The sequence below is a fragment of the Peromyscus leucopus genome, chromosome 11 (genome assembly GCF_004664715.2).
Source record: "Peromyscus leucopus breed LL Stock chromosome 11, UCI_PerLeu_2.1, whole genome shotgun sequence".
Classification (NCBI taxonomy): Eukaryota; Metazoa; Chordata; class Mammalia; order Rodentia; family Cricetidae; genus Peromyscus; species Peromyscus leucopus.
The window spans coordinates 27,735,550-27,747,910 of NC_051072.1; the positions used below are offsets into that span (position 1 = coordinate 27,735,550).

Here is a 12,361-nt window from a genome sequence, read left to right on the forward strand (position 1 = left end):
AGATTAGCTTAGCTAAATTCATCTATTTAAGAAATTATTTGCAGCTTGAGGAAATTTTTTATTTGCCTCATATAGTCTTCCAGTTTCTTAGAGACTGCAATAGATAGTCTCTGAGAAAAGTGTTTTTTTGATCAAGAGTTTGGTAATGTTGTATTTATATAGATGATAAAAAGTGTCTTTATAAAGGTAATGCTAAAGTCCTTAAAAATACACAGTCACTTTCCATATATGTTTGATCAGGTAACCTTGTCTTCCACAGGATACAAAGTACAGTTCTAGAGAATAACATTGAGAAATTCCATGTAGTAGAGAAAGTGCTCTCTACCCTGTCTCACTCATGATACACAAGTACACTTATCAGTTCTGACGGTGGTGTGTGCTCAAGTGGATACTGCTTCCTCCAGAAGATCACGTACCACTTACATGTGCTTCCGTTATACCTCTATAGTACTAGCTTAAAAAACAAACGGTGTATAAAGAGCTTCACCTTTCTCAGGAGTTACATTATTAACTTCTTGCTTACTCAAGAAAAGACAAATAGATTCATTTCTCTGGGAAGGCATCAAGAAGCAGTTCAATATGTAGATTTGGGTACTCTGATGTAATGCATTTGGATTTAGATTATAGAAGTAATTATTCAGACATTTAACTCTAACCAGTTGGCACAATGTCCCCAGAGGAAGGTGAGCAATGTGAGGAGGAATAAAAGAGGGTAAACGGGGTGGGATGGGGGCTGAGGAGGTAAATATAAGCACAGTAAAATACAGGTGCAATTAAATGTCATAATAAGGATGACTAAGAAAGTTAAGAGAGAAACAAGGATAAGTATAATTAGAAAGTTATAAAACAAAGCTAGAACATTAAAAACAAATTATTGGCTAATATAAAAGAGTTGTGATTTTTCTACCAATATGACTGCAGCCCATGCGTTTTAAAACATCAGCAATTTTTTTTTTTTTCCTCTTAAAAATGGAGGCAACAATTGCTACCTTCAGGTAGTTTGGGGAATTAACAGTGGTTAGTGAGGGGACCAGGGCCAGTCGTTTTTTTTTCCAGGGGCTAGTTTGATAAGACCTCTGCCCCATATTACCCCACCATCCTATGTTGACTCATATTTGGCATCAGCCAGACCCTCAGGAAGTATGTCCGGTCTGGTAGCTAATCAGGATCCTACCCAGGCAGGAACTGTTCTTGCTATTTTCAGTCAGACAGACCCTGACACAGCGGACAGACATTGCAACCGTAGTTGGCTGACCAGCCATGACCTGATCATGAGCCAAATAAAACGATTCTTCAAAGTACACTTGACCACAGCTAGAATTCCCCTAAGCAGACTTAAAAGGGGCTACTTTACCCTCCCCTGGGGTTGAAGTCATTTTGGGCGGGTCCCCAGCACACTGATTTTTTTTGAGAATAAAGCTGCTTTCTGCTATTGCACATCGATGTCTTCTAGTCGTTCCGAGAGATGTAAGGATCCTACAGCCACCACAAGACTAGTCTGCTAGCCTGCCCTACAAGGTGTAATAGTATATTTTAGTTTCCCTAGTTTTCCAGTGGAGAAAGTGGACTTTAATTTCATTAAATGAGTTGCACACTGACTTCAAGAGTGATTACATGCAGTATTGAACATCAATGGGCAAAAGTCAACCGTGTATCTAACACAAACCAAAAACACAATAAGAAATGATCTTACTCCAGTTAAAAATGCCAATTACTCAAAAGATAATGAGAAATGTGGGCAGAGCAATAAAAAAGGAGACAGTGGGAGTGTTAATCAGTACAAGTCACTGTGGAAAACAGTATAGAGAATCCTGAAATACACTAGAACTGTCGCACAATAGAGCATCCTTACTACTGGCTATGTACTCAAAGGAGTAGACATTGTGTATGTCAGAGAAACATTTGAACTCATTTTACTGCAGTGCTATTTGTAACAGTCAAGATATGGAACTAATCTAGATGTGCCGTGAAAGACGATGAAGATACATTACTCACATATATAGTGGAAGATATGACAGTAAATAGAATAAGCAGGCACAGAGGACAAATGCCACGTGTTCTCACTTAGTTGTGGAAGCTAAGATGATTTCAGGAAAATATAGAATCATGGCTAGCAATGTCTGGGAATAGATGGTAAGAGGATAATTAATGGGTACACAATCATAAAGAAGGGATAACTTCTATGTTTAAAGTATGGTAGAGTTAGAAAACTTGGAAGCAATCAATCGCATTAATTGAATATTTCAAAATATCTAGTAGAAAGTATTTTGAATGTTTCCAACACAAAGAAATGAAGTGTCTGGATAACAGATGTGTCGATTTCCCTGATCTGATAATTAGACATTGTATGTATGTATTCAAATGCTACACTGTACCTCATAGATATTCATGACTACCACATGCTGGTTAAAATGTATTTAAAATGTTGAATATTACAAATAAAATGCATTTATATTCCCCAAAGAAACAACATTAATAGAACAATTCCATTTATAATGGCATTTAAAAGAAATGTCTCAGTAACACACTGAAAAAACAGAGCAGTCTAAAGACCTAAAAAGTATAAACACTGTGGAGCAGTCAATAAGGGGTCAATAAATAGAAAGACACCTCACATTTATGACTGGAAGAACTTTTATCGTTAAGATGGCAGTACTTCCTAAACTGAAATGTGGATGTGGAACAATTCAATCAAGATCTGCTATGGTTTGGATGTGCAGTGTCCTTTTAGAAGGCTTGTGGTTTGAAGAATTGGTACCCAGCTGCAGCACTGCCTTCAGAGGTTCCCTTAGGGGAAGAGGACCAGTAGGAGGAAGGTTAGTTGAGCTTGTCCTTGTAGTTGAGTCTTGTCCAGTATCCCTTAATCTCTCTCTCTTTTTCTCCCAGATATGAGTTAAGTGGCCTTGGCCACATGCCCAGAACAGTTTGATGTTCTGTCTTGTCATTGGCTTGCGATAAATAGCCAATGACTATAGACTGAACTTTCTGAAACTGGGAAAGATCTGAAAACAAATCTTCCTTTAGTTGTTTCCATCAGATGTTTTGTTTCTTTCTTTTTATTAGTTTTTCCATTTATTTTTTTATACCAACCACAGTTTCCCCTCCCTCTTCTCTTCCCGTTCCCTCTTCCCACTTCCAGTCTTCCCCCCCCCCATTCACTCCTCATCTGTTCAGAAAGGAGCAGGCCTCCCATGGGAGTCAACAAAACATGGCACATCAAGTTAAGGCAGGACCAAGCTCCTCCCCATGAATCAAGGCTGGGCAAAACATCATCACAGCATGGGGAATAGGTTCCAAAAAGCCAGCTCATGCACCAGGGACAGGTCTTAATCCCACTGCTAGGGACCCCACAAACAGATGAAGTCACACAACTGTCACCCACATGCAGAGGGCATAGGTTGGTCCCATGCAGGCTCCCTAGCTGGTCCATCTAGAGTCCCTGAGTTCCCACTAGCTCAGGTCAGCAGTTTCTGTGAACTCCCTCATCATGATCTTGACCCCACCCCCAGGTTCATACAATCCCTCCTCCCTCCCCTCAGCTGGACTCCCGGAGCTCAGCCCAGTACTTGGCTGTGAATCTCTGCATCTGCCTCCATCAGTTACTGGATAAAGGCTCTCTGATGACAATTAGGGTAGTCATCAATCTATCAAATGTTTTGTTCCGACAATGGAAAGTGTAATATGAAATCTAAGCTGTCATTTTCTTTTCCATAGAAATTGGCAAACTGATTCCAAAAATCATCTGGAAATAGCTGAAAGAATCTTGAGAAATAAGAACAAAATCAGAAGAATCATAGTTTCTGGTATAAAGGATACTTAAAGCATCTGAGTGATTAAGACAGTGTGATGCTAGGTAAGACAGATGCATAGATCAATCAGACAGAAATAACCATAACAATCTCTTGTTTCTACCAGCTCCAAGTTCAATGCTTAATATTCATCACCTATAATGTGGCCCGACAAATTAGCAATTGCTCTCTTTATTGAACACAGAAGCTATGAAATGTAGCACATTTCATATTTCTGTAGAATTTCTATAATGGACCATCAATGAAGTTTTAGTGGGAAAAAAACTAAATGATAGAAAAAAACTTCTTTAATACAATAACCAGTGTTTAATTTACTAAAGGCGGGCTGGAGAGATGGCTCAGCTGTTAAAGGCTAGGCTCACAACCAAAAATAATTTACTAAAGGCTAGTATTTGTTGATGATATTTATAGTTGTTTACTAAGTGAATAATCTAACAAACCTTGTACTAAAAAGAGATATCATCAATGAATTAAAAAAAGAATACAGAAATAAATTCATATATCTGTAGTTAGTAGATTTTTGATAAGCATGCCAAGATAATTTAACCAGGGGAAATTAAATAGTTTTTTTATTTATTTCTAACAAATGGTTAGTTTTGTGATAATTTGATAATCATGTGAAAATATATGAATTTTGAATCATTTCTCATATGATAAAAATTTACTCAAAGTAGTTCACAGATTCATATTCGAAGGTTAAAACTACAAATATTCTAAGGAAAACTATAGAAATAAATCTTTGTGATCTTGCGTACAGGCAAAGTCTTCTTACATGAGATGCTGAAAACATGTAACATAAGAAGTAGATATATTAGAGTTTACCAGAACTAAAAATTTATACCTCAGGGCAGGAGAAATAGCTTAGTCTTTAAGAGCATTTAGGGCTCTTGCAGAGGACCTAGATTTGATTTCCAGTACTCACATGGCATCTTACAACCATATGTAAACTCCAGTTCTATGAGATGTGATACCCTTTTCTGGCCTCAGTCGGCTTCTACATGCATGTAGTGCACATAAACTCATGCCAGTGTGTGCACACACACGTCTTTATAAAAGTTTACACTTAGAAGGATACCATCAAAATAACAAAAGCAACCCAATAGGAGAAAATTTTTACAAATAAATTACCCATCTGCTGAAGAACCTATATCCAGCATATACAAAGAATGCTTATAAGCCAACGATATAAAGAAAAAATTAGTTCATGGTGTGCCAGGGATCAAAGTAATCAGAATAGATAGTTCTTTAAAGAACAGATGGAAGCGACTAGCAAACACAGGAAAAGATGTTCAATATTGTGACCCAGTCAGGAAATAAAAATCAAAACCACAGGGAGTTGTCATTTCCCACCCACTAGGACAGGTAGCCTTAATGAAAGGGGGGGGGTGTTAAAAACAACCGTCAGGAAACAGGGAGGTAGTTCAGTGGGTAAAAGTGTTTGCTGAGCAAGCCAGATGACCTGGTGTCTCGGGTTTGACCCCTGGAACTCCTGTCAAAAAGTCATATGAGGTGATACACGTCTGTAATCCCAGTGGTCTTAATGTCAGATGGGAAGTAGGGATAGGAGAGTCAGCCTGAAGGTTGTGGGCCAGTTACCCTGCCTGGAGTCTGCTGCGCAGCCGCAGAAACAGTAAAAGAGACCCTGCTTCCAAAGGTGAAGCAGGAGAACTAGCTCCAGAAAGGTGGTCTTCTGGTGTCCACATGTGGCCTGTGGTTTGCCCATATTCACACACACACACACACACACACACACACACACACACACGCACACACACACACGCACGCACGCACGCACATGCATATGCGCACATACTAAATAAGTAAATAAATAAATAAATTTCAGAAACCAGAAAGTACCACTAATGATTTGAAATAAACGGGTACCATATTCAAAATAGTTTTTGCTCGTAACATGATTCCAACACTTAGCAGTAATTAAAGGTTTGCTCTCAAAAAAAAAAAAAAAAAAAAGTAAGCAAACTGAAGAGAGACTGATTTTCAATCAAACATAAAAATGAACACATAAAATGTTGCAGCCACTCTCCATAAAATCAGTATGAAATATTCTAAAATTATATTCGGGTGGTGGCTATATAAATCTGTGATATACTAAGAAATTACAGATTTCCCAACTGTTTTAAGATAGAACCATGCTGTGTAGTCTAGCCTGGCCTGCAAACCATGATATTTTTGTTCGACTTCTAGAATGTATGCTTCAAATGGCTGAATTGTACGGTGAGCGTGGATTCTATCATATATCATAAATGTTATTTTGAGAAGAAATGGCTTCTAGGGTTCTCTAAAATGCACAGCCCACCTAAACAGGTACAAGCACAACGAGAGATTTGCATTTGTTCACATTTGAATTTATATCAGTGGGTATTTGAAAGAAGAAGTATGGAAAGTTGGTCTGGGAAGAGCTTTCTAAAGTACTCAGCAGGATTAGCACAACAAGTGTCTGCCATTCATGCGTCTGCATATTCAAAGCTAAGAGGGACGCATGAGGAGTAAAGAATGGTTCTCATAGAACAGCCTTACACTACGGGCCTATGTTTGTAACAAATGAGAAGGTGCTTGAGAAAAGAAAACTAACTCCCTGGTAATAGGAATCTAGGAAGCTGCTTGTGGAGTATAAAGGCAACATTTTTATGAAGGTCGCTTCATCAGAGCAGGCATGAGGAATCTTTTGGAGCTTGCCATGGTTAGCTTCAGCTGTCAACTTGACAAAAACCTCGAGTCACCTGGAAAGGGGAAACTTCAACCGAAGAATTTCCCAGATCAGACTGGCTGGTGGCTGTGTGTCTGCAAGGCATTTTCTTAATTGCTAATTGATACGGGATGGCACAGGCCACTGTGAGTGGCGCCATGCTTAGGCAGGTGAGCTTGGGCTGTATAAGAAATGTAGCTGAGTGAGCTGGAAGGAGCAAGGCAGCAAGCAACAGTCTTCTGTGATTTCTGCTCAGTTCCTGCCTTCAGGTTCTTGCCTTTAGCTCCTCTTCTGGATACCCTCGGCGATGGACTGTAATGTATAAACTAGACTAAACCCTTTCTTCTAAAGTTGCTTTTGGTCAAAGCCAAACCAACCATGTAGATGATTCTAGCTCTCATATTTTCAGTCTCCTCTGAGATGTTTATATTGGCCCCCTGTTTTTGTGTTTTAAATACATACCGACAATAAATACTTTAGCTTTCTAAAGTGTTTTTTTTATCTCATCTGCTTTATAGTTCATCTTTTTTTTTTTTCTGTGCTGGAGGAACTGGAGTCTCACACATGCTGGGCAAGCAGCCTTGTACTAGTTAAAAATACATAAACTAAAAGCTATGCATATGCAAGTATATGCATATATCAATGTGGCCAAATGTATTTATATGTGCACCTTGGCTGAGCATGATGAGAAAACAAGCCACATGTGTGTATTGTTTGATTCTTGCTTTAGGTGTGGGACTTAGTGATTGATGCTGGGAATATAAGTATGGTTAATTTTTTTCTCAGAAAGATGTAATTTTTAAAAAACAGCCAGACGCCTAGAAGATAGCTTTTGTGGGCAGAAAAATATTGGAAGGCAAAGGGAGAGGAGGCTGAGATGCTGGGGCCAGCTGATTAGAAAGGAATTATAGTACATCTCAAGACTCTCTCCCTGGGGAGAAAAAGAAAGGGCTGGCTGTCCTGGAGTCAGCAGCCTTTGCTCATTTCTAAGAATCCTCGGGACAACAGCTCTGGTTGTCAGAAGGCCACACAGTTTGCCTGCCAAAGTACACATAGCATGTGGTCTTCCTCATCTGTAGCTCTGTGGACTAGACCCACAGAAACAGAGATGAGTTATAGTGTTCTGTTCACCAGTCAGAACATTAAAAACACTTGAAAATCAGAAGGTTAGAAACATTGTGGTCATCAGTGGGCATTTAGGGCTATGATTTTCTTGCAGAAAAAGGTTAACAGGGAAGCCGTTCTGCACGTTGATTAAAAAAATAAGATGTTAAATCATTCTTATGTGCATGAGAAGCAATTAGAAAGTCTTAGGGCAGAACTGCAGATCGATCAGTCTGTAGTCATGCAGGATACATAGGGGGAAACCAAGGCCCATGGTATTAAATTACTTGGCTGTGACAGTTAATGTAGAAATATGTGGGGAGCCCAACTCCCCTTACTTCAGACTAATGTCTTCTCTACAAGTGTCATTGAGTCTGGTCCAGTGGTTACTGGTTTTTATGATAAATCAAACGAGGCTGTATTTAAGTTGTTGTTTGTCTTTCAGACTTCAAGATTCCACGTCATGTAACTGTGGCAACAAAAATAATGCTGAAAACATCAGTGAAGAATTCATTTTCTTAAATCAAAATCAAAACATCATTTTTGCATTTGTGTGTGTGTGTGTGTGTGTGTGTGTGTGTGTGCACATGAATGCCACAAGTGCATGCTATGGCACACATGTCAAGGTCAGAGGACAATATTTAATAGCTCATTTTGGGCCTTCCAACTATTTTGAGACAGGATTTCTTTTGTTTGTGATTCTGCACTGAAAACTCCAAAGTATCTGGCCTGTGAGGGTCCAGCAGAGGCTCCTGTCCCTGTCTGCAGCATCATACCACAGGAGAGGGCCTGGATTGTAGATATACACTACCACTCCTGGCTTCATATGTGTGTTCTGTGGATCCAAACTTGGGTGACCAGGCTGCCACCATTGCTCTTACCACGGAGCCATTTCTCTCTCCCAAGAGTTTTAAATGTTTTAAAATCCTAGTATGAGGCAACAGAGTCTGACAGCCAAGTGGCTTCCTTCAGTCCCAAATAACAGGATGGGTTCTTCCTCATGGGAATGGAGGACACAGGAGATTATTATTATTATTATCCATTTTTGCTTATGTTTCAAACTGAGGTTTAGTTCCATTTTTTTTGACTTGTTTTACATTCTCTAAACTATTTGAAAACATAGACACAGCCTAATGAAGTTAGACCCCTTGCTAAACTGCCAGTGCCCTCCTGAAACAGTAACGTTAGGACTTTTGAGTCCCAGTCACAAGGAACGCATGGTCTCTGTTTTTTTTTTTTTTTTTTTTTTTTTCAGTATTTTCTCTAAGAGGGTGCTGCTGTGGAGTTACAGAAACACATTTGGTTTTGAAATCTGGTCTTGAGTTCTGGTTCCACCATTCATGGCTTGGCAGAACTAATTAAGTCTTCTGAAGTTCAGTTTCTCATTATTAAGGTGAGAGCAGATGGTAACACAAGGCTGCTCCTCTGCTTGTAAACCATTGACCTAGCCATAAATCACGTTGTCTATGGAGAGGATCCCTAGCCACACCGACATACATATTACTCTATTTTTTTTTTCACTTGGTCATAATCACTCTGTATTTTTTTATAACTGCTTAACTACTCTTCCTTCCTTCTCCCATCCCTTCCTTATTTCTTCTTGTTTTTTATTAATACTTTAATATCAGAATTAAATAAACAAAACATTATCCTCATGATACTCAATGCCCAACCTTGTCAGGAGAGGAGGAGATGGAGGGAATTTTTCTGCCTTAAGGCACATGAAAATGAGAGAAGGAAAAAGCCACTAGACATCAGCAGAGAGAGAGAGAGAGAGAGAGAGAGAGAGAGAGAGAGAGAGAGAGAGAGAGAGAGAATGCCATGTGGGAGAGGACCTGTCAAAGTTGCTTGGAGAACCATGGGGAGAACTACAGAGGGCACAGCCTTCCCAGTAGGAACTATCTTTGCCACAGCACCAAGCTAGACCTGGGCATCGATGAGGGTGAAGTGACAGTGGGGGGGGGGGGCCAGGGCACTGTTCTTAATGAGACTCTTCCATTTGAAGGTGATGTCTCCACCCCCTTCTCTCTCCCTCTCTCTGTCTCTCATTTACCCTGTCTCACCCTCTTACATCCAAAAGATGGATTTTCCTGCTGGGATTTTGACTTATAATACAACCATAAGCAATGTTCTCCTTTTCCTCGTCAATTTATTCAGTCACTCAAGCATCATTCGACAGTGTGTTGTTTATTTTCCATGATTTTGTGTAGTGTCTGCTGTTGATGTGTCTCTCCTTATTGCAGAGGTACCTTTTCTTTTCCAAGTAATAGAAGGATGCTACATACCCAGTGCCCATCAGCTGCACGTTAGGGATGGGCTCGTACGTCCGTGGGCATACCGCCTTTGTTCTGCCGCAGCCCCTCTCATCTGAATTGTCTCCACAGTCATTTTCTCCATTACATTCTAACTTCCGGGGAATGCAGCGCCCTGGTCACGAAAGCACACCGCAGCATTACCAACATGGTACAACTAGGGAAGCATTTATTAAGGTGGAGCACAAATGCTTTAAACATCAAGAGAAAGGTTAAGGTACAGGAACGCATGAAATGAAGAAATAAACTGATGTCACCTCTAGGTCTGGAGCATCTAAGAATCACCACAGGACAATTTAGTTGCTATTGGGCTTTTTTCAAAAAGAGAATTTTCTTTTCTTCTTCTTTTATTTGAAGAAGAGAATTTTAAAATTACATTAGAGTGAGCTTTCTGGAGAGATATTGGTCTGAAGAAAGTTGATAGCAGGTTCAGAATTTTGTTTTGATTTCTATGGCAGAGTCTAGATAATTTTTATTTTAAAAACCCTATAATTATAGGCACACAAGCAACCTATTTGTGCAAACAATACATTTCCAAACCTCTAAAAACTTATGAGTGGAAGAAGACAGATACTTAACAGTCATCTAATATACTTCTTACTCAAGATTACAAGCTTGACATGTTGAAGCTGTGACCAGTGTCTGACTTACAGCCATGTGTCACTAATTTGACTAAATAAATGCTTGGGGGGGGGAACCTGAGTATCTGCTGAATTTTAATTTTTATTGCTACAAAAGACTCCTGAAAACCTTTAGTTTCACATCTTTAGGCTAATAATTTCCATTTAGAAGGTAGAGTATATTCAAAATAATTCTTTAGATTACTCAAAATCTTGTCTTATGTTTAGACAGGTATTATGATGATGACTATGAGCATTGTAACCATACAAAACTAAAAGATAGGTGCTGTGGGATGTTCTGTATGTCCTGTGGGAGCCCTTCTTGGGTTCTTTGTGGCGTTACCAGCAGGTCGCATAGAGGATGATTAGGACATGGCCTGAGTGCAGGTGTCTGAGATGGTCTGCACTTGGCTGTGCTGGGGGATGGTCTGTATGTCAAGTTGTTCTGATTGATCAATAAATAAAACCTGATCGGCTGTGGCTAGGCAGGAAGGATAGGCGGGACTAACAGAGAGGAGAAATAAAAGGACAGGAAGGCAGAAGGACTGCCTGCCAGATGCCGCCAGCACAAGAAGCATGTGAAGATGCTGGTAAGCCACGAGCCACGTGGCAAGGTATAGATTTCTAGAAATGGGTTACTTTAAGATATAAGAAAAGTTAGCAAGAAGCCTGCCACGGCCATACAGTTTGTATGCAATATAAGTCTCTGTGTTTGCTTGTTGGGTCTGAGCGGCTGTGGGACTGGCGGGTGACAAGGATTTGTCCTGACTGTGGGCAAGGCAGGAAGACTCTGGCAACAGATAGGGGTGTATTTCTGTCTATTTTTAAGATAGAGGAGGTTACTTTTAGAAAACTATATCTAGGGTTTTTGTTTTTATGTATTTTTAATCTTGGTTTAGGTTATTTAACTTGAAATGAAGAAGATGTTTTGACTCATGATGTGTGTGTGTGTGTGTGTGTGTGTGTGTGTGTGTGTGTGTGTGTGTGTAAATTCTGTTCTTGGTCCTAACAGATTGAAGAGAAAAATTCTGTTTGGGTAGTGGTTCCTTTTAGAAGGGCTTTCTGTTTTCCTAGGTAGTATACAGATACTCATGGAGCACTCAGTTCTTATTTGCCAAGCTTCGACATTTCTAGACATTGGAAGGGACCTGTCAATAAGTGCTGAGATGAAAGAAGAAAGACATCTTTTGACTGATACTTAGTAGGCAAGATGGGACATAGCTGAGAATGACTATAAGTGATACTGATGCAATGGAATAAAAAGCAAAAAGGATGTGACATCGTATGCCACTAACATAGCCTATACCAGAGTGGGGGCTGGGAAGTTGAAGAGCAGTTAGAATGTTGCAGAATTTACTGAGGTCAGTGCATACGTATGCAGTAGTCTCCTTTATCTATGAGGAACAATTTTTAAAACCCTCACATGCCTAAGACTACAAGGAGGACTAAGCCTTGTAATTCATACCTTGTCCATCTTAAGCACCTATCCTACCCTTTGTTCAAAACTCCAGTCTGAGATACGACAGCAAAGCTTGTGAAGCTCTTTACAAGTTAGTGGGGAGTAGCTCCATTCCTACCCTAGGTCTGAGCATCCTTAACATACGATTTTCTTGATTTCCTCAAGTTGAGAAATTTTATCGTGGCACTTCACACTTCTCTTAGCCTCACATGGATCGCCATCACTACAGCCTTTGCACTTTGTGGCCATTAATACATAAAATCAGGGTTCGTGAGAAGGTGTACTGCTACAGCTGAGTGACATGTTGATCTCATAACTGAGACAACGGGCAGGTACTATATGTTATGTCT

The 12,361-nt window shown here is 39.8% G+C and overlaps 1 protein-coding gene across 1 annotated transcript in view; it reads right to left on the reverse strand.

Annotated features, from left to right (window-relative positions):
- C6 (complement C6) overlaps positions 1 to 12,361 on the reverse strand; it is a 79,158-nt gene that overhangs the window by 48,539 nt on the left and 18,258 nt on the right. Inside the window, exon 5 of the mRNA XM_028875580.2 lies at positions 9,906 to 10,047. Coding sequence (XP_028731413.1) covers positions 9,906 to 10,047 — 142 coding nt within the window. The remainder of the gene's footprint in view (positions 1 to 9,905; positions 10,048 to 12,361) is intronic.